This window comes from Delphinapterus leucas, chromosome 10 (assembly GCF_059928025.1).
Source record: "Delphinapterus leucas isolate spDelLeu-1000000601 "Yukka" chromosome 10, BTC_Dleu_Yukka2, whole genome shotgun sequence".
NCBI classification, from domain to species: Eukaryota; Metazoa; Chordata; class Mammalia; order Artiodactyla; family Monodontidae; genus Delphinapterus; species Delphinapterus leucas.
Genome location: NC_143138.1, coordinates 101711025 through 101731181, shown reverse-complemented (window position 1 = coordinate 101731181; position 20157 = coordinate 101711025). Strand labels below are relative to the sequence as shown.

General features: G+C 49.0%; 2 protein-coding genes across 5 annotated transcripts in view; one reads left to right on the top strand and one right to left on the bottom strand.

Annotated features, from left to right (window-relative positions):
* Positions 1-209: 209 nt before the first annotated feature.
* Positions 210-8380, bottom strand: CHCHD4 (coiled-coil-helix-coiled-coil-helix domain containing 4). The gene is made up of 3 exons (XM_022562559.3): positions 8198-8380; positions 2068-2166; positions 210-1257 (listed from the first exon to the last, which is right to left on the bottom strand). Exons 1-3 carry the CDS (start codon positions 8217-8219, stop codon positions 992-994), a joined length of 387 nt encoding a protein of 128 aa, XP_022418267.1. The 5' UTR covers positions 8220-8380; the 3' UTR covers positions 210-991.
* A 165-nt stretch (positions 8381-8545) lies between these two features.
* Positions 8546-20157, top strand: part of TMEM43 (transmembrane protein 43) — a 35383-nt gene continuing 23771 nt past the window's right edge. For 2 of the 4 annotated variants that reach the window (XM_089919791.1, XM_089919790.1), the window contains exon 1: positions 8546-8739. In XM_089919791.1, the coding sequence (XP_089775917.1) occupies positions 8728-8739 (12 nt within the window). In that variant the 5' untranslated portion in view covers positions 8546-8727. The remainder of the gene's footprint in view (positions 8740-20157) is intronic. The other 2 variants (XM_030759426.2, XM_089919789.1) reach the window with 1 other exon arrangement.

The window sequence follows — 20157 nt, the reverse complement described above, 5'->3', positions numbered from 1 at the left end:
TTAATGTTGACAGCGACGCCTGTGTGAAGGCATCTGCTCACAGAATCAGTGAGCTCCGTATGGACGCAACACAGAAAATTTTAACAGATTCAAAGTGATCTACCAGTATCTTCAAAGGAGAATTTCAATTGAATTTTTCATAATTTATATTTCCTTATATCATCACAACATTTTTAATTAGGAAAAGCAAATTAAAACCCACTCAAAAATCACGTAAAAATCACGTTTTCCTTTTAATTGACACTGTTTCCTCTCTCAGGTGCTACTTTGGTAATGATTAGGTCCCCACCTCTCAAGAACATTGCATCTGAACAGGCTGAGACAGAGCCAGTGTACAGGCTGAGACAGAGCCAGTGTGAACACAGACCCCAAAGCAGGGCTTTTGGGATAACAAAAAGAGAAAAAAACAGCCTTTCTCTTCACTTACAAAGGGAGTCAGTCACTCAGAGGGTCCAAAGCTCTGTTTTCCAAACGTAGAAAACGTGGAGCTCAATGCAAACTAGAACCCAAAATATATCAGAAGTGAAGCATAGTGCTTCGTCAAATCCTCCAGGTCTGATCATCCCGCCTCTTCTATAAGGAATGCCCCCCTCCAGCATTTTTAAAGGAAGATGTTTGTTTCTATTTCACTTTCCAACTGGGTATAAAATCTACTAAAAGGGATACAATGAATCAGAATAAATCATCTCACTCACAAGACACACCCAGATAAAGATTTTTGGTTGCTGAGATTATTCAGCACATTATTTCAAAATGGCAAAATTCAGGACAATCTGAGAATTCAAAAGTGGCAGCTACATTCGCTGACAGGTTATATGAGACACACATACATACAACCCATGTTTCAGTGTACATGTCAAGGGGCCAAGACCCCTGATCAGCTCAATAAGTTATTTTGTACATTACAGTGCACAGAACAACAGAGGGAGAGACACTTTCTTGGAGAGGTTCATCCTCTCTGAAGGAGGCTGGAGACCAGGGCCCTCATTAGCTAGACCTCTTCTTTGGTTGTGGCAGCCTCAGAGACAGCCGTTTCCTCTAATCGATCCTCCTCCTCCTGGGGATAGAGGTCCGGGTACTTCTGCATGCACTCCTGCATGGCCCGGAACTGGTCTACACAGTCCGACCCCTTGACATCCTCTGTGCTGTAGTGGAAGCAGGAAAAGGCCGCCTTGAACTGTTCCCCACACGGGCCGCTGGCCATGCCCCCCAGGCACGGGCAGTTCCAGTTGATGTCTCCGTTGGGCAGGATCAGTCCTGGGACAGGAAGATGAGCAAGCAAGTGTGAGAGGTGCTGCCTGAGGTTTCAGAAAAAGCAAAACCAAGACCAGCCCTCATAGGCATAACGGTAACATGAACCACTGCCTGGCCGGCACTCACCAGTGGACCTGCTGCTCCCTCGGGATGGGGTTCAAATGCCCGGCACAAACCCAGCATTCCCGGCTCAGTCGGAAAGGTCACCATCAGCGACTCTCTCCGTGTGCAGCACTGCTCTGTGTCCTAAGCCGCCTCCCAGTGCTGTGGCCGTGCCTGTGCTCCAAGAACTACACCGGGAAACCATTTAATCCAAAGCGGAAGTAACCACTTGGATGGTTACTGAGAAGCTTTGAAAGCCCAAACACTGGAAGGAGTCAAGGTGCTGGTCTCCTCCTTTCACACAGATGGTCAGGAGCCCCTGCGCCCCGGACCTTCTCCTCAAGCCCCTCCCGCTCCTCAGCTGCTGTCAGCTCAGCACAGTGTGAGGACTGGTAAAAGCGAGGCTGGAAGATGTCCAAGGCATGGTGGGCAGGAAAAAGCGAGTGACGTGCCAGAGCACTGCGCTCCATTCTTATAAAAATGGAAAACCATTCAAAAAATCAAAAGAAAGAGAGGCGGAAGAAAGAAGAAACTCCTAGGTTCAGCCTGATGGCCAGGGAAGCGCGTGCGAACGAGGGCTGGAAAGCACACAGCCCCTCACACCTGATGGAGATGCACTCAGTGTCCCAGGAGCAGTGGTGGCCAAGGTAGACACCTGGAAACCCAGCCGCGGCCAGGGATGTTGGACTCCCACCCCCGCCCAGCACTCACCGTGCTCCTCGTAAGGATCATTGGGGTCGTCGGCCACCAGCTCCGCGTTGCTTGGAGTTTCATGGTCTTCTTTGGTCACAAATATGATTCGATCCTTCCCTAGTGTTTGGAGAACAGAGGGAGAAATGTTTCACCCAGGAGCTGTGAATCAGCCCTAAACCCAAGCAGCCACGAAAACCTTGTTTGAAGACTGTCCCATTTGAAACCCCGAAGTGAGTTCAGTGGTGCTCCCCAGGCTGGGGACTCGCTCACTGCTGACTCTGGGGGAAGGTCTAGCAGCCGCTCCTGCATCACGTGCCTGTGACCGGACTGGGGAGGAGGAAGATGGCTCCTGCTGGTGCCATGTGCATCCTCGAGTGGGAGACGAGATGCCCCAAGCCATCAAATGCAGCTGTTTTCAGTCCCCAAGTTTGCTGACATCTAACAAACGGGTCTTCTTCCTCTGCTCAGAACTCCCATGAGCTCTGACGGCTCTGTCACTTCCCGTCCCTGTGAGCACCTGGTCCACTTGCTCCAGGCCCCTCAGGACCTGCCAGCAGGTGCCTTCAGATAACATTTCACCAATCGGGCTCCTCCGGAAGAGGCTTGGGAAAAGCACGAGGTTGACAGTAAACACCAGAGAGACGTGCCAGTGAGGACAGCAGAGGGGACAGAGGGAAGGTACTTGGTGTTTACACCCTCCCCACACCTGTACAGGGTCTCCCAGGAGGGGTGACAGTAATGGCAGCTGACCCTCGGCACGCTCAGGACCACGGCCTGCTCAGAACACCTGAGGGTTCTCTCCAACACCTCCCATTCTATCTCAGAGAAGGTGGCTTGTCCCAAGTGGCCTGGGAAAGGATTGGGGCCGGGCAGCCAGGGCATGTTGAAGAACCTGAAGACCTTGGTAATTCTGGCCAGTGTTCAGAACACTTGAAAGCAGCCTGCAAAAGTGCTGCGTGCTAAGCAAAATAAATAAGCTGACACAATTGCTCAGCTCAGCTCTGACAGTTTTGTTTACCAAGGTCTCAGCCGGGCCCAGCCGAATGGGGAGGCCGGTCTCAGGCCAAGGCAAGGCGTCCAAGCCTGCTCAGCACGGGAGGCACCTGTGGGGCTTATGAGGCCCAGAGGCCCAGCCTCACAGAACAGAAGCTGAATCAAGCTCTCTGCACGTCCACACCACTGACGGGCTCCCAAGTGATTGATGCACAACCCCACCCAGAATGTTCCAGGTTCCTCCCACAGGCCGAGTCCTCCCAGGCACCTTTCTGGACATCCCCCAGAGAGATCGGTTATGCTGGATCGAAGGATGTGATACTGTCATTTAGAATAAGAAATATATATTTCACCTTTGACCCCATTCTTAGCACAGAGCTCCTAAAATTTCAGTTTCCCAAGTGATGAGAGCATAAAGATCTCTTTGTTATGTTAATAGGATGACTTGGGGGAGCCTGAGGATGGGGGCTGGTTGCCAGGAGAAACAGCCCTGGGATTAGAGGGTTGGAGCTTTCAGTCCCAACGCACCCCCCCCCCCACCCCGCATCCCACCCTGGGGAAGGGAGAGGAGCTGGAGGCTGAATCAGCTGCCAGAGGCCGATGATTTAATCAATCATGCCTATGTAATGAAGCCTCCGCAAAAGCCCAAGCGGACAGGTGAACACGTGGAGGTTTGGGAAGAGAAGGCATGGAGGCTCCGCCCCTTCCCCACACCTTGCCTTGTGCGTCTCTTCCATCCAGCTGTTCCTGAGTTATATCTGTTAATATAATATTCTATCCTTTTATAATAATCCAGCGATCTAGTAAGTAAACTGTTTCTCTGAGTTCTGTGAGCTGCTCTAGCAAATTAATCCAACGCTAGGAGGAGGTCGTGGGAACCTCTAATCTACAGCCAGTGGTTAAGAAGAACAGATGACAACCTGGACTTGTGACTGGCACCTGCAGTTGGGGCGGCGGAGAGGGGTGTTGCAGACCTGAGCCCTTAAACTGTGGGATCTGACACCATCTCCAGGTAAACAGTGACAGATTGAGCTGAATTGGAGGACATACTGCTGGTGTCAGAGAATTGCTTGATGTGGGGGAAATACCCACACACTGGAACTGGAATCAGAATTGTTAACGGCAGAACATAACTGCATCTTTTACACGCTTGGGCCCTACTCAGTGAGTTTCCCCACCCGTCAGCTCACTTAATCCTTACACCAACACTGTGAGGTGGGTATTACTAATCTCCTTTTTACAGAGAGAGGAAACGGAGGCCCAGAGAAGGTAGGAAACCAGCCCGAAGGCACATAGTACGTGAAGGCAGAGCAGGAACACAAACTCTGGTCTGAAAGATTGCGAGTGTGTCACCCTGTCCACTGCATGTCTGTCCCAGCAGGAATGTCTGAGAGTGCACACAGGACTGACAAAAGGACAGTGCTCACCGATCCCCGAGTCCCAACTGTGAAAAGAGAACTCATCATGACTGCCAACTAGTGGGGTAACCAGCTAGACTGGAAGTCTCATTACATTTCTCTGGAGAAAATATAAAAATGCTTGTTTTCACTTCCAAGATAACCTTAAAAAGTTGATACAAGCATATTCAGAAGGACGTGGATAACCACCTTATGCCCTCTCAGAGTTCCAAGTCAAGATTTTCATGATCACGGCCGATGGGAGAAAAGGCCTGGGGTGGACTTAACTCCCAGCCAAGGAGGGCCAGCGACTTCCTGGTCTCCACAGCAAAGGCTCCTCGGTCAGAGATTGGCCTTGGATGACCTTGGCCATCAGACAGTGGCACAGGGACAGTAACCTCAAGGACCCACCACTGGCACAGAAGCACATTCTCCATGCAAGGGGCAATTCAGTGAAATATCATCTACGAGACTGAATTAATGTTGTAAACTGAATGCTGTGAGAATTCAATCCACTCATCTGTCCAGTTTTAGAGTCACTGAAGCCCACGGGCACATGTTATAAGAGCAGGTTCCTGAGACGTTTACATGACAGTAATAAAAGAAAAATTTAAAAATCAACACAAAAATGTATCTCTCCAATTCAGGAAGCAGGGACCCCTGATGCTGTACTCACTGTAGCAGAATCAACCTTTTAAGCGGCCTAATAAGGGCCCCACCCTCATGACTCGAGCTCCTCTCAAAGGCCCCACCCACTAATACCACTCACCCTGGGGTTTGGATTTCAGCATGTGAATTCTGGGGGGGACACATTCATATCGTAGCAATGGGAAAATAAGGAGCACATTCAGATACCCTCACAGCCTCCCTCTCCCTGACTTCATACCTCCTGCTCAGATGCCATCTTCCTTCATCACTCCCCATCACCCTTAACCTGCTTTTTCTCACCTAACAATTATGTATTTGTTTTTGGTTTTTTTTTGCGGTACGCGGGCCTCTCACTGTTGTGGCCTCTCCCGTTGCGGAGCACAGGCTCCGGACGCGCAGGCTCAGCGGCCATGGCTCACGGACCCAGCCGCTCCGCGGCATGGGGATCTTCCCGGACCGGGGCACGAACCCGTGTCCCCTGCATCGGCAGGCGCACTCTCAACCACTGCGCCACCAGGGAAGCCCCAATTATGTATTTGTTTACCACCTGTCTCCCCCACTGAAATGTCAGCTCCTCAGGGGCAAGGATTTGTCTATTCCATTCAGTGCAGTATCCTCGGAGCCCAGAACAGTGCCCAAGACATAGTGGGTAATCAGTATTTGTTGAAAAAGTGAACGGAGGAATGAACTCTGAATTCAGACATGAAGACCCCCAGACCCAGCAGAGGGCAGAAGACAGAACGGCTATCACTATGAAGTAGGTTAGAGAAAAAAAAAACCTTGGATGGGTGGTCTCATTCCCCCTAGAACATGCGTGGGTCTTTACACAGCAGAATCTCTGGTACATCCAACCCAGAAGGGGCGCCCGCCACCTCCACCATGCCACGAAGGCAGCCCACCTGTGCCCACTGCCATGTGATCAGTGGCTGGCACATCACAGGTACTCAATAAACGTTTGTTGACGCAACAGGAGAGAACACAGTCAGCATTAGAAAAGGAAGAACGATGACAGGAACAGTGTGGCCCTGGGCCAGGGAGCGAGCCTGAGTCCACGCTGCCCAACACCTTGAACGCCCTGCTAAGGCCTTTAACCCCAAGGCTTGGGGGTGGACCCCTGAAGTAAATGTGCACAGGCAAGTGGCTGACTCAGAACAGAGGGCAGCCGTGTGTATGGGTTCACTGGGTAAAGGTGCCGGGGATATGGCCCATCTAATGCTCTCGGTTTGCTGCAAGAACATAGGAAGGAAGATGACAAAAATAAACCAGGTAATTTCAAAGAGTTTAGGATGTGAAAGACACAAAAACCCAGAGAAGATCTCACTGAGGTGACATATGAGCTGAATCTTAAAGGATGAGGAGGTAGCCATGGGAAGAGCTGGAAGAAGGGTGCACCAGCCAAAGGGAAGGGCCAGAGGCCAGTGTGGCTGGTCAGTGATGGGTGGTTAGAGGCTAGCAGGAGCCGGATCAGGCAAGGGGCTCGCTCACATCAGCCTTAATCTGGAAGGAGTTTGGGATCGTTTCTTTAAGTCCCATGGGAAGCATAAAGAATCGGTGGGTAGAAAAACAAGAAGTTGGGGACTTAGGGGACAGTGGCATGGATAAGATAAAAACTAGGGAAGGCCTAAAGTGAGTGCTTTTAATTCTCATCCCCAAACTAAGAGAGCGAGCTTTGATCCAGGAAAACATAGGGATCTAAACACCTGCCTCTGCTTCCCAGAGAAACTGCAACCCCTAGAAACCCTCAAGAATGAGGATTATAGCTTCATTATACCCAAAAGGTTAAAAAAAATTTGCTAAATGAAGAAGTAAATTAGACTTAGAAGAAGGAAATTAAAAACAAAAGACTTGCTGTCTAACAAAGTGGTGAGGGCAGAGGACTTTTGCTCATGGCAAAGTTAAATATCAATCAATGGAAACTACTCATTAGAGACATCAGTGAGTATTATGGCTTTATGACCCAGGGAAGGAAGATTCCAGGAGCAGAATGGGGTACTGGGAAAAGGCTTAGCATTTTAGACTGAGCTGTTCTCCTAACTGAAGCATGACCTTGGGTGGGTCACTTCCATCTCTGGGCTTAAGATTCCCTTAATTAACTGAGGGAGCTGGACTATTCGCTAAAGGATTTCTGGGTGAGTTCCAACTCTCTCTGGAACTTTATAGTCTCAGGTGTCCACCAATCCCCTCACCTGGCACCGAGAAGGTGCTTCATGAATATGCGTGGAATAAATGAAGATCAACTTCTCATTTTACAAGACTGGACACTAGGCCCTGGAGGAGTTGGGTGGCAGCTCAGGGACAGAGCCGGTTAGTGGTTGTGCAGGAAGACCCTTGGACCCGGCTTGGAGACTTCTGAGGTCCCGGGTAGAGGTAACAAGCAGACAGACAGTAGGCGGGCACCAACTTTGTTTTATTTTGTTTTGTTTTCTGCGCAGGGTGTCTTCTGAGCGGAAGGCTCCCTGGAGTCCACTGGGCACCAGACTGGGCAGTTCTGGAATCAGACCGCGGGCCTCCAACCCCAGCTTTGCGACTTGCCGGCCGTGTGGCTTACCCAAGTCACTTCTGGGTCTTGGTTTACTCTCCGGATAAAAGCAGGGCCTGACTTAGGAAGGTCGTCGCGAGATAGGCCACACAAAATTCCTGGACCAGGGTCTGACCCGTCCCAGCGGGCGGCACTCCCACCCGCAGCGCAGCGCCCACCGAGGGGCAACTTTCCGGGACAGTTGAAGGCAGTGCAAACGGGAACACGTGGTGTGTGGTGAGCGCCATAGTAACATTATAATTAGAATCAATAAATTCCCAGTTACCAGCCGCAGGCAGGGCGCTCGCACAGCCCTGACCCCCGGGCCTAGTTTACGAGCTCCCCCATGCGCTGTTCCCTCCGAGGTCCGGGTTCGAGCCTCACGGTGACCTCGGCCGGCCTCGCTCCTACCCGGGCCTCGGTTTTCTCATCTGAAAACCGGGAATAGCGACTCCGCCGCCGGGCCCAACCCGAGGGTCCCGAGGACTGTCCTCCGCGTCTGCAGTGGGGGCGCGGGGGTCCGGCGGGCTGCACAGACCGCGTGTCCCCTGCAGGCCCTCGTAGGCCGTCTCCACGCAGCCCCATCTCCTACCTTCCTGCCGGCAGTAGGCCATGGTGCAGCCCGGCGCTCCGACCTCGCGGCGACTGTGGCGGCGGCCTCACGCCGTGACCTCTCCGCTGCAGGGCTGGCGGCTTGGAGGCCCGCGCGGGCCCGCCCCCTCCAGGCCTGCCCGCCGCGCGCCTGCCTCGGCGCGTCTAGCCCGGCCCTCTCAGCCGGGAACTACATTTCCCAGCAGGCCGCACGCGGCCCGGCCGCTCCCCCAGGCAATAGGAACTACATCTCCCAGAATTGCTTGCAGTGCGCAGGCGCATCAGTGAGGAAGGGAGGTTGCAACTTTTGGAGCGTGCACCCGACCCTGGACTACGTTTCCCAGGAGGCGGCGCGGCGCGGCGCGGCGAGCGAGAGCCGAAAAGCTCGTGTCCGCGGGGCGGTAACTGTGGCGCGTCCCGGGCTCTGGGATTCGGCTGGTTGTTTACCGCTCTCCGGCAGGCGAGAAGCATCGGGACTCCGCGCTGCGGCCGTAAGCACCTCTCGGAGCTGAGCCGAGCGAGGCGGGCGGCATGGCCGCGAACGTGAGTGTCTTCTGGTTCGCCGGCCACACCCAGGGCTCCCCGTCTCCCGGGCCCCTCTCCCCGCGGGCGCGCCGCGGCCCCCTGCCCGGTGAACCCCTCCCTCTCCCGTATCCGGGCCTTCTGGCAGCCGAGTCGTCTGTCCGTTTCTCCCAGCTCGGCCGGACTCCTTGGGGCGCGCGGTGGCGGGGACCGGGCGTCGGGACGTGTGGCTTCGGCTCCCCGCAGCTTCTCCTTTCGTTCCCAGTTCTCGCCTGGGCCCTCGGATTTCTCCCATGTAAGGATCTTGAGGGCTGGACTGGGCCGCAGAGAAGGGGCCAGTCCACTGGGGCGGTGGCGAAGCCGATCCGCGAAGCACTGTCCGGGCGGGCGGTGAGCTCCCCGCCCCAGGGGGGTATGTAAACCCTGGCTGTGATGCTGCAAAGGGGCGTGGGCTGGTTTGGGAGCCGAGGAGTTAGGACGACGGAGAGAAGGGGTCATTTCCCTACGGCCGGGCCGTCTGCCTCCTAGCATGTATTTGGTTGCAGACGCCCTGGCCGAAGGTGGTGCCCCTGGAACGGCTGCTGGCTGCTTTTTCCTGCAGCCAGCCTTATTTCAGGAATCTTTCTATTTAAGCCCAACATTCATTCAACAAACAGAGGGGCACCTCCCGCCAGGGTGCAGGGCATGGGAGGAGCTGGTGATTCACACTCGCCTTCTCTCTGAAAGTGTGTGTGGAGCCAGCTCGCAGCCCTGCCAGCCCAGGCACTCCCTCCCTCCTGCTGTGGTGGAGTGTCCAGCCACTCTCCCCTGGTCTGTTACCTGCTCTTTTCAGGCCCCTCCTCTGTCCCCAAGCGCCCTCTCTGCCTCCCACACCCCCTGAGAAGCCAGGGCTGTGTCTCCCACAGCCTGGATTAGAGTTGTCTGGGAGGCCGAGAAACCTTAAATGGCGCACCTAGAGGTGGTCCGTGAGACGCAGGGTCCGCTGCCGGGAGAGACCCAAGCTGTTAGGACACGGGCCTGCCCCCATACCGCCACCACCATATGTTACAGATGGGGAACTTCCCCGGCAGGGGAAGGCACTTGCCCAGGGTCTCACAGCCAGTTTGGCAGGTCGTGGGAAGGTGTGGGGCAGGTTTTGGAGTCAGGCTGACCTGGGGGAAAATGCAGATTCTTCCTCAGTAGCTGTGTGGCCTTAATCTCTTGGGATTTTTGTTTCCTCATGGGAGCAGTTACTGTGAAGTTTAAGGGAGACTGTATTTAGCATAGTGTCTGGGGCATAGTAGGTACTTAATACGTAAAAAATAAAAGTTTGTCTTCAGTCTTGGTGGGCAGAGACCTTGGATACATTGGGTCCTGACCTTTGCCAAAGAATGGAGACGAATTAGGGTTCCCTCTGCTGCCAAACCTTTGTTGATTCACCCAGCAGTGGGGTGCACATTTACAGGGGCCACCAGACCCCGTGAGGAAGAAAGATCTGAAGATGATGGGGCGGAGCAAGGAGGCCACAGGATTATTAATCACTGTAAAATCTGTCCAGTGATGGAGTTACTGTTACCATCGCCACTTTATAAATGAGTAAACAGGATCAGAGAGGTAGAGCAGCTTACTCAGTGTTACACAGCAAGTGATTTTCAGGGCCTGTATGTTGACCCTTGTTCCTACCACTCACTGCTCATTGATTCGAAGCCTGGAGTAGGGGAGTGGGCAGGGAGGAAATCTCCACAAACATCAATGTTTACTGGGCATTTGGTCCAGAATGTAGGCTGGGTGTGTCAAGCCACTCTGCACGCTCGCCAGCCTGAGGGGCACCTTCTTCTCCTAAGGCCATCTTTGAGCCCCTTATCTTGATGTTGGCTCCTAGCTGTGTGCTGAGGGGAGTGCCAGGAGGAAGCCAGGCCTTCCAGCCACCGACTTGGGGACTGCACTGGCTGTAGCGAGACTGGCTTCTTTTCCTGTCTTGCCTGCCTGCCTGCAGCGAGCTCCCAAGGAGTGAGGAACGCAGTCCAGAGCAGAGTGGTAGGAGAGTGGCCTCCAGTCTGCCCATATTTGAATCCTAAGTTCATCTCTTAGAGGTTGTGTGATCTGGACTGGTGGTATAACTGCTGAGCCTCTGTGTTCCTGCCTGCGAAATGGGGTCGTGATAGCGTCCACCTCTTTGGGCTTGTCCGTGTCTGGCCTGTGATAGACTGGAGTGTTAGTCATTGTCATCATGATGATGGTTGATGGTCACCTACCTGCCTGCAGCAAATTGCTCCACTAATGTTTCCAAATGACCTGGAAAGTCAAGACCATTTCTGAACGCAATGGACATCTGGGCCCTGGCAGGCCTGGACTGGTGGCATTCAGCGACAGTCAGAGAACATGGCACCAGCTTCGTTTAAGCAGAGACTGCCTTGATTCTCCTCTGACTCCCCAGTGCCAGGATGGGCTAGCTTACCCTGCATGCTCATCCGGGAACCGCTTACACCTTTGTGGCTTTTGTCAGCTCAGCCTAGCCCAGCCTTGGTATCAGTGATAGAGAAAGCTGACTGCATTCCTACCAGCCAGCACCGGCATGGGGCTCCCTGTGCCCTGGGCACTGAGCATCCAATAATTATGTCCTCTGGTTCTTACCACAACCCTATGTACTGGATTATTATCCCCATTTTACCCATGAGGAAGTGCCGGGCACAGAGGGGTTAAATCGCTTGCCCAAGGTCTCATAGCTGCTGTGTAGCAGAGCCTGCATTCAAACCCAGCCTTCTGGCTCCAGAGTCCTGCTTTGGATGATGACGCTCTGGGTCAGCAGCGGACACGCTGAACTGTGCTTTATTACTGGCTGGACAATCCTGACCCACTGACTCTGGAGTTTGCAGCCTACCATGACCCACCTAGAGCCGCCTAGCTGCCCTCCTCTCCTCCCCATGCCCTCCACAACCCAGCCAGAGCAGAGAGGCCGCTGTTCCCCCTGCTAGGGGTGCCCTCACCCCAGGGTCCGCCTCTGAGAGCCCACTCAAAATGCCCCCTCCTTCAGGGGGCCTGCTTTGACCCTCCCAGCTGGAAGGGGTCACTCCTTTAACACTGGATCTGCCCCTCTCACCAGGCACTCAGCAAGGCCTGGCACTGTTTGTCACCCTGACTCAATGGCCCCAAAGCCTCTCACCCCTACATTCTTACCCCTGTGAGGCCTGGCACTGCCCTAAGGAAACTCAGCCACTATTCATTGAACTGAATAAGAAATATATCTCTAATAAACTGTTTGTAAAACAATTTGCTAATTTCTTAAAAAACATACATCTTCCCTATGATCCATCAGTTCCACTCCTAGGTATGTACCTAATACCCAGGGGAAATGAAAACACATGTTTTCCTGAAGACTGTGACAAAAATTCAATTAACAGTCAAGTTAAGAGGAAAAAAAGTTAATTCTCTTTGAGCCAAACAGGATTATAACCCAGGAGATAGACTCTCAGAAGCTCTTGAGAACTGTTCCACATGTTAGAAGTCAAAGGCACACACCGCAATGAGAAGCCCATGCACTGCAACGAAGAGTAGCCCCCGCTCGCCGCAACTAGAGAAAGCTCGCACGTCGCAATGAAGACCCATCACAGCCAAAAAAAAAAAAAAAAGTCAGCCTCCTCCCAAGGCTGTGTATACTGACTGAAGTCTCAAGTGCCATCCCCAGTCCACTCCACTTTCCACCCCCGTCATTTTATCCCATTATCCTGTAGTATGTTCTTCGTTGCACTTATCATTATATAAATGTATCTTACATATTTAAAAAAAAAAGAAGTCAAAGGCACAGTCGTGTACATTTTCAAATCAAAGGATCAAACATCAAAATGACATACTGATATTTTCTATGAAGTTCATCAAAGACACGTTGTCCAGTAGGCACATACAAAGGAGCAGTAAATCACCATGACTGCCTGCAGAGCTGGGAAAGAACGCTATTCTTTTGAGAAGTTGCATTGCTTGCATCAGAAGAAAGGGAAAAAAAATAATCTTTACAGTCGAGCAGGTGCTCCTGTCTTTGAGAAGGTCTGGTGAGTGTAATGCAGATGCAGACTGCACGTTAGGGAGGGAGAGAAGAGGCCCAAATGCACACAGAATTTTAGGCTTAAATTTTCATGTCCTGCCTTAAAATATAAATTTCATTTCATCTTTTTCCCCCTTTTGATCATTAATCTTTTGGTAGAATACATTAGGTGATCAAATATTTGGTCCCTCGATGGGGTTGGTGGTTGCTTACCTGCCCTGCATCCTCTCCCTTGATGACAGATCTTAATAGCCTGGTTCTTTCTTTCTTTTTAGAGGGTTAGGCTAGTAAACTGCTTGGCAAGGACTGATGGTCAATTGTCCAATAGGACTTATGCCAGTTTTACCCTGCATATGCATTGTGCATACCTATTATCTTATATAGAACTACAGGTATGATCAATAGTGTCAAATTGTTAGACATTGTTATTTTAGTTGGAGTTTTTTTTTTTTTTTGGCTGTGTTGGGTCTTCGTTGCTGCGCGTGGGCTTTCTCTAGTTGTGGCGAGTGGGGGCTACTCTTGGTTGCGGTGGGCGGGCTTCACATTGTGGTGGCTTCTCATTGCGGAGCACGGGCTCTAGGCGTGCGGGCTTCAGTAGTTGCAGCACGTGGGCTCAGTTGGTGTGGCACGTGTGCCCTAGAGCACAGGCTCAGCAGTTGTGGCGCATGGGTTTAGTTGCTCTGTGGCATGTGGGATCTTCCCAGACCAGGGATTGAACCTGTGTCCCCTGCATTGGCAGGTGGATTCTCAACCACTGCGCCACCAGGGAAGTCCCTGGAGTTTTGAATATACAAGAGGCACAAGAGATTATTACTCTGTAAATGAAATCAATAAAGCCAACGACAATAACAAAGTCACAAGCAGAGCTTTAAGCCATGAATCCACAGAGTTGAGCCATTTCCCTGAGATTTCACCTGGACTAGGAAGGGGATCCTTCAGTACGGAAATTGTGCTTGGTATGTGAGCTGTTAAATGAGTTGTATTAGAGGACTCATCCTATATGGAAACGCAACATTTAGTCTGGGTTACAGCACAAGCTTCTCCTTGCAAGGTGGTGTTAAAAATCAAGAGCTATTCGATTTTGCAACATCACTTTCCCATCGTAGAAACTTCAGAATTGAGTAAATTAATCCTATAGAGTAAACAAAGAGGTGTATGCTGATGGGGAAACATTTTATAGTTATACGTTTTCTAAGGTAGCACTGTTATCTAATACTACATGAGCTACAGATCTTAGGGATGTCTGTTGGGCTGCAGTGCTGCTTGCAGTCTCTTTGGCTGTTTGACCAATGGTGCCTGATAGATTTCTGAGCATATCTCTGTTTACATATATTCCTGCCCTAGGACTCAAGATTCCCAAAAGACTTTGCCACCAGATATCTTGATATCCTGCTAACATGGATATCTTGACTGTCATGGAGAGAGAAAGGAGGTTCATCTGCCTCATTGTATAGACAGTGGGGTAACATAATGCCCAACAAACAAAAAGCCTTTTACCTGCCAGCTGTTAAGACATTTATGTGCCCATCCTTGGGTAGGTGTGTCAATTCCAATACCATAGAAGAAGATAAAACCTAGGGATGCAAGTGTTCCCTCCCAGAGAGCTCTCATGAATAGCCGCATCGATTGGAAGTTTTGCTAACACGGTATTAAACCATGGTCATTCTTGCAGGCTTTCTGAAAGCTGTCTGTATGGTATTTGACATGGGGGAGTTGTGGGCACAAGTTCCTTGTGTTTTTCTCTTCAAGACATTTGTAAGTTAAGTAAGAGATGGAGCTCGGGGTGGGGCGGGGCTGGGGTGTGGGTACTAGCGTAAGTTGTGTCTGGTCCCTAAGGACTGAGGGTAGTGTAGTGTCAGACAAGGCATGGACACATTAGTACATTAGAAAATTTGGACCTGAAAGGTTAGGCCAGAGGGAGGTTGATCTAAGTAAGTGGTAACATTGGGAACATCTGAAAAGTCAATGACAGGAGTTATGAGGGCCTGTGTCGGCCTTGTATTGTCTGAAGAGTTGGATGACAGATCCAGCGATCGGTTAAATTTGCCTCCAGTAGCTATACTCTGCAACAGCTGTAGTAAGGAATTTTCCTTCCATCTTAAACCCTGGGGCAAAAGCATAGCTAGAAGTAAAACAGTAGCTGTCAGTTTTGACAGACATTTGGTAAATAGTACAATTGAACTGGTAGGATGGGTCTTGCAGGCCTGGTCTGGACTCTTGGGGCAGCTGTCTGCTGCTGTTGTCCCCTTGTCCTGGCTTGGTGGTACTCGTCTTAGTTGAAACAGGGTGTTAGAAACGGTTCGAAGTCCATTTAGGTGGAGGGGCCTTTTTAAAATGAGAGGCGTGAATCCATGAATTAATGTCTTTCGGTTTGGCTGAGCATGGATTAGTTAACAATAACAGATAAGGTTCTTCCCCTTGTGGCTGCAAAGAATCATTTATTTGATGTCCTTTCCAATAAACAAAGTCACTAGGTTATAATCCATGATCTGTAGGGTTTTCTGGGAGCTCGCTGTAAAAAGAGTTAGTTACCGATTGTTTTCTAAGTGCCTCAGTGAGACCCTGACAATAATGTAATGTTTCCCTTGAACCACCGTGGAGGCAAGTTTCCAAGAATACTGTTTTCCCCAGAAACCTTTTTCTCAGGCGCACAGTGAGTTAAAGGGGGTGCGTGCTGGAGTGATGGCAGTTGTGCTCCAGACACTAGGTGTTTTTTTTTCAATCAGGCCTAAACCATATATCTGTGGTGGGGTCAGAATTCCCCTTTTTGTGGCCATATTTGTTTCTCTTCTTTAGTGGCAATTTCTTGAGCCTGTAGAAGGAAATCTTTTACTGGGTTAGCAGGGTTAACTGAGAGCAGTGGCCGTTCTGGAGGCTGGATAGGATGAGTGTTTAAAGCTGCCTCATGGGCGGGAGCGTCACCGAGCTGATTTCCTCTAGTTTACGTACTGTCAGATTTGGAATGCCGGGCGTAGGTGAAAACTGAAGATTATTGAAAATTACGGTTTCTATAATTGCTAACCGTATCGGCAGTCGTATAACAACAACTCTGCAACCTGTTTTCCATTTTTTTATTAGGTTTTCCTGAAGAGCTTAAAAACCTCATTGTTTCCGTAACATTCCAAAGTCGTGTGTCACTCCAGAGGCATGGTGACTGTCAGTATAAATATGTGTTAACTGGTCTTTAGCTAGAGTTAAGGCAGTTAATTCAGCTTGTGCTGACTTTGTTCCTGGTAAGTAAAAGTTTTCGATTATGTCTGCTGTGGGCGTTACTGCATATCCAGCTCGGTAATGTCCGTGCTCATCCCTTAAGTAGGACCATCTATAAATTAAATTAGATCAGCATTACCGATACGGGCTTCCTGGAAGCAAGAAGATAATTGGTTAACAAAACGCAGTCATGGTTGTTTTCTTCCTGTGGTGCTGGAAGCAGAGTTGCAGGGTTAAGGTTATTACATGGAACCAAGGTAGCATAAAGCAACGATACTTCATAGGAAGCTAGCTGGATTATAGAATAGTGCTGAGGGTGGCGAGAGTTTAGAAGAAAGTCACCCGAGTGTGGGACATAAATAGTTAAAGGAGACCCCATTACTATTTCTTCAGTGGCTTTATGTGAGAGCCGTGGCTGAAATAGCCCTCGTACAAGGAGGAGGTCCTTTTGCTACCGAGTCTAATTTAATTTGGGAGCATAACAGCAAGTCATCTACAAACATTTCTGTAAAAGCATCAGTTATTGTATAGGCATAACTGTGTATAAGTGACAGAAGACTTAAAAGCATGGTTAAAGACCTGATTACAGTGTGGTTATCAAGGAAATGTGGCTATTTCTGTGGCATACAACATTTTAAGATACTGTAAATCATGACTGACAACATACCAGGGCATTTCAAATGTTAGGAACTTCATATAATTTCTAGAATGTTTATAGTAATATATTTAGCCATATAATACAGCCTAACAAGATTTATCATTACTCATTTGACAATGTTTCCCATGTAATTTAACATACCAAATGAGCCTAATTAGTTTAAATATTTCTCTTTGAGCTGTTTAGGGGCCTTCTGAAGCTTCCCAAAGGTAGCTGGAGGCCAAAAGAACATTTAGAATTTGATTTGAGGAAGTTTGTGAACGATATCAAGAGGTTTTAAATGTTTGGCTAAGTAGAATCATAAGTCACTGGGAAACAATATTTATTCACTTAACCAAAGTGCTAGTAAAAGATTTCAAAAGCAAATACAGAAAGTTACAGAAGATTACTTAAGAGGTAAAGAAACTTTACAGTCTGTTATCAAAAGCAGATCAATACTTCAAGAGAACTTTGTCCTCTTAACAGAAAAAAACAAACTCTAGTTTTCACCATTTCACCTTTAATATTAAATTTCATTCATTTAATTAAATTCAGTCTGATCTTACTAAGTCCTGGCCATGCATAAAACTCTTTTCTCAGGGTTCCCTTTTTAAAATTAATTTTTAGAAATGTATGCCACTTTATATTGTCTTCCAACAAAGCACAGAATATATTTACTAATAGTCTCAAACATGTTTAATCTCTCTGTAATAAGAGATCAAAGTAGGTAAACATAGACTTCTTTAGCAATTAATGTTTCAGTATTTCTTATTAAGAAAATGATCTAGACATTCAGTGAATTCCATCATTTGACTTAATTTAGCAGAACGCTGAAGTTTCAAGTCACCAAAAATCTGGAGAAACTGTTTTTAGGCAGACATACCATAAAACAAAATTATTCTTAAAGAGTTCACCCCAAAACTTATTTATTACTTATGAAAATATTATCATACCAAGTTAATTTTCTTGTTGACAAATTTTATAACAGAGATAACATGAGCTTATTAACTTTCAGTAAACCTAGGTACAGTTAAAGTATTACACTTAACGTTTGACTCTAAAGACATGTCTATTAATTAAACCATCAATTCTGACTCATTTTCATTCATTAAAGATTAAGCCTAGATTATGTGATCCTTTAAAAATTCGGGCTAGTGTAATTACATTTAGAAATATTTGATTTGTATGCATTTACTTTTAAGTCAATTAAGTAAACCTCTTTTACCAATTAATGTTGATAATACCATTTGGAGTTAGAGACGGATCATACATACATGCAGACATGCACATATCCAGCCAGACACGGACAGAAGTCTCCTGGTTTTCCTGCTTGAGTTTCACAATGGCCTCCTCTTTGCACACACTGTGCGCCCCCCACCCCCGCGCCCCCCTTTTTTTCCCACAGTTTTAGAGTCTATTAAGCCAAGGTTGTAGACTCAGGCGATGTGGGCTGTGTTTACATTTCAGGGACATGATAAGAGTTGTAATTTCAGGCTTTCTCCTAGGAATACTTTTGTTCTCTCAGGGTCAGAGTTTTGAAAAGATGTTTTATCAAGCCAGCTTTCTCTACAGTGTTGGAATGTTAGAAGAGCTCCATCCTGGCCATTAAAGAGTTAAGATAAGTGTTTGCAAAAGCATGATAAGTGTTTGCAAAAGCATCGGTTCTTCATGAAGCCAGCCAGAGTGGCTGCCCATCAGGGGGCTGTTTGGCCTTTGAGCACGGTTTCCCATTATTAATTTGGCAGCCGAATTCAGATAGGATCTGAACAACTTTCTGAGGGCGGTGTGATGGATCGAATGTGTGTCTGTCTCCCTAAGGGCTTCCCCTTGGGTCAGCTTGACTCTCACGCGTCTTGGCTTCTCCCTCCGACAGTCTAAAACCACCGTGGATGCTCAGAGCGCAGGGTGATCAGCCTTTATGATGCGCACCTGGCGAGCAGAACTTACTCAGTGGTTGTGGTGGGACTCCCTGTGCGACCGATGCATGTTAAGAGACTTGATCCTCAGACACTTCCCCCAGTCGCCTGAGAACGGCTGGTGGCTGGAAGGAGCAAGTGTCCCTTTACTTCGGAGCTGAACATGCTCAGTCTCTCATTTCACTAGCAGTTTGTTCAGACCGTATATACATAATCTTTCCAATTTAAGTCAGTTTTTAAAAGAGACCAGTGAACCCCGTTCACTCCAAAGCTCCTCCGAGGTCCCTGCCTAGGATATGTTCCAGTACCCCCTTAGGACTCCAAGTCCCAAGAAAAACAGCTCAAGTAAAACTCAGGATGTCATTTAAAGCAGTGCTGTCCAGGCACCAGGAGAACCCACCAAAGTGCCTGAGGAATACGGAGGAGTGGAGCTCCAAGGGCCTGTGCTGGTACCAAGCACCCGTTCGGGGTGGACTCCAGGTGTCCTCTGCTGTCTGTCTCTGATATCCCGCCACCTACGCCAAGCAGATGTCCACGAAAATTCAACTAACAACCAAGTGACAAAGAAAAAAGGGCATTTTATTTGAGCCAAACAGGGTTATGACCCAGGACTTCTGAGACCCAGACTCTCAGAAGCTCTGAGAACTGTTTCGCCTGCTAGAGGTCGAAGGCATAGTCATGTACATTTTTGGGACAAAGGATGGTAAATGAAAATGACATACTGATCTACATAAAGTTCACCAAGGATACATAGTCCAAGTAGGTATGTGTACAAAGCGAGCAGCAAGTCATCATGACCCCCTGCAGGGCTGGGAAAGAACGCTGTTGTTTTAAGAAGTTACATTGCTAGCATCAGAAGAAAGGGAAAAAAAAAGGGCTTTATGGTCAAGCAGGCGCTCCTGTCTTTGAGAAGGTCTGGTGAGTGTAATGCAGATGCAGACTGCATGTTAGGGAGGAAGAGAAGAGGCCCAAATGGACACAGAATTTTATGTTTAAATTTTCGTGTCCTGCCTTAAAATATAAACGTTATTTCACCAACTTGTACATGAGTGTTCACAGAAGCGTTGTTCATAATAGCTAGGAACTGGAAACAACCAGGGTATCCATCTACTGGTGAGTGAATCAACAGAAGTGATATGCTCGTGGGTAGAATTCTACTTGGCCATAAAAAGAAACAAATTACTGATACCGTGACATAGATGACCCTCAAAAGCGTTACGCTGAGTTAAAGAATCTGGACAGAAGGAGTTGATGCTGTGTGGTGATTCCATTCATACCAGGTTCTAGAAGACGCAAAACTAATCCGTAGTGATACGGATTCAAATCGTTGTTACCTCTGGGCGGTGGGGAGAGGGAGTAGTGTCAGGAAAGGGGCACAAGGAGCCTTCTGGGTGATAGACATGTTCTGTGTCTTGACACATGGGGTATGCACTTGTCAAAACCAAACACTTGGTATGTGCATTTTTTTTTTTTTTTTTTTTTTTTGCGGTACGCGGGCCTCTCACTGCCGTGGCCTCTCCCGTTGCGGAGCGCAGGCTCCGGACGCACAGGCTCCGCGGCCATGGCTCACGGGCCCAGCCGCTCCGCGGCATGTGGGATCTTCCCGGACCAGGGCACGAGCCCGTGTCCCCTGCATTGGTAGGCGGACTCTCAACCTC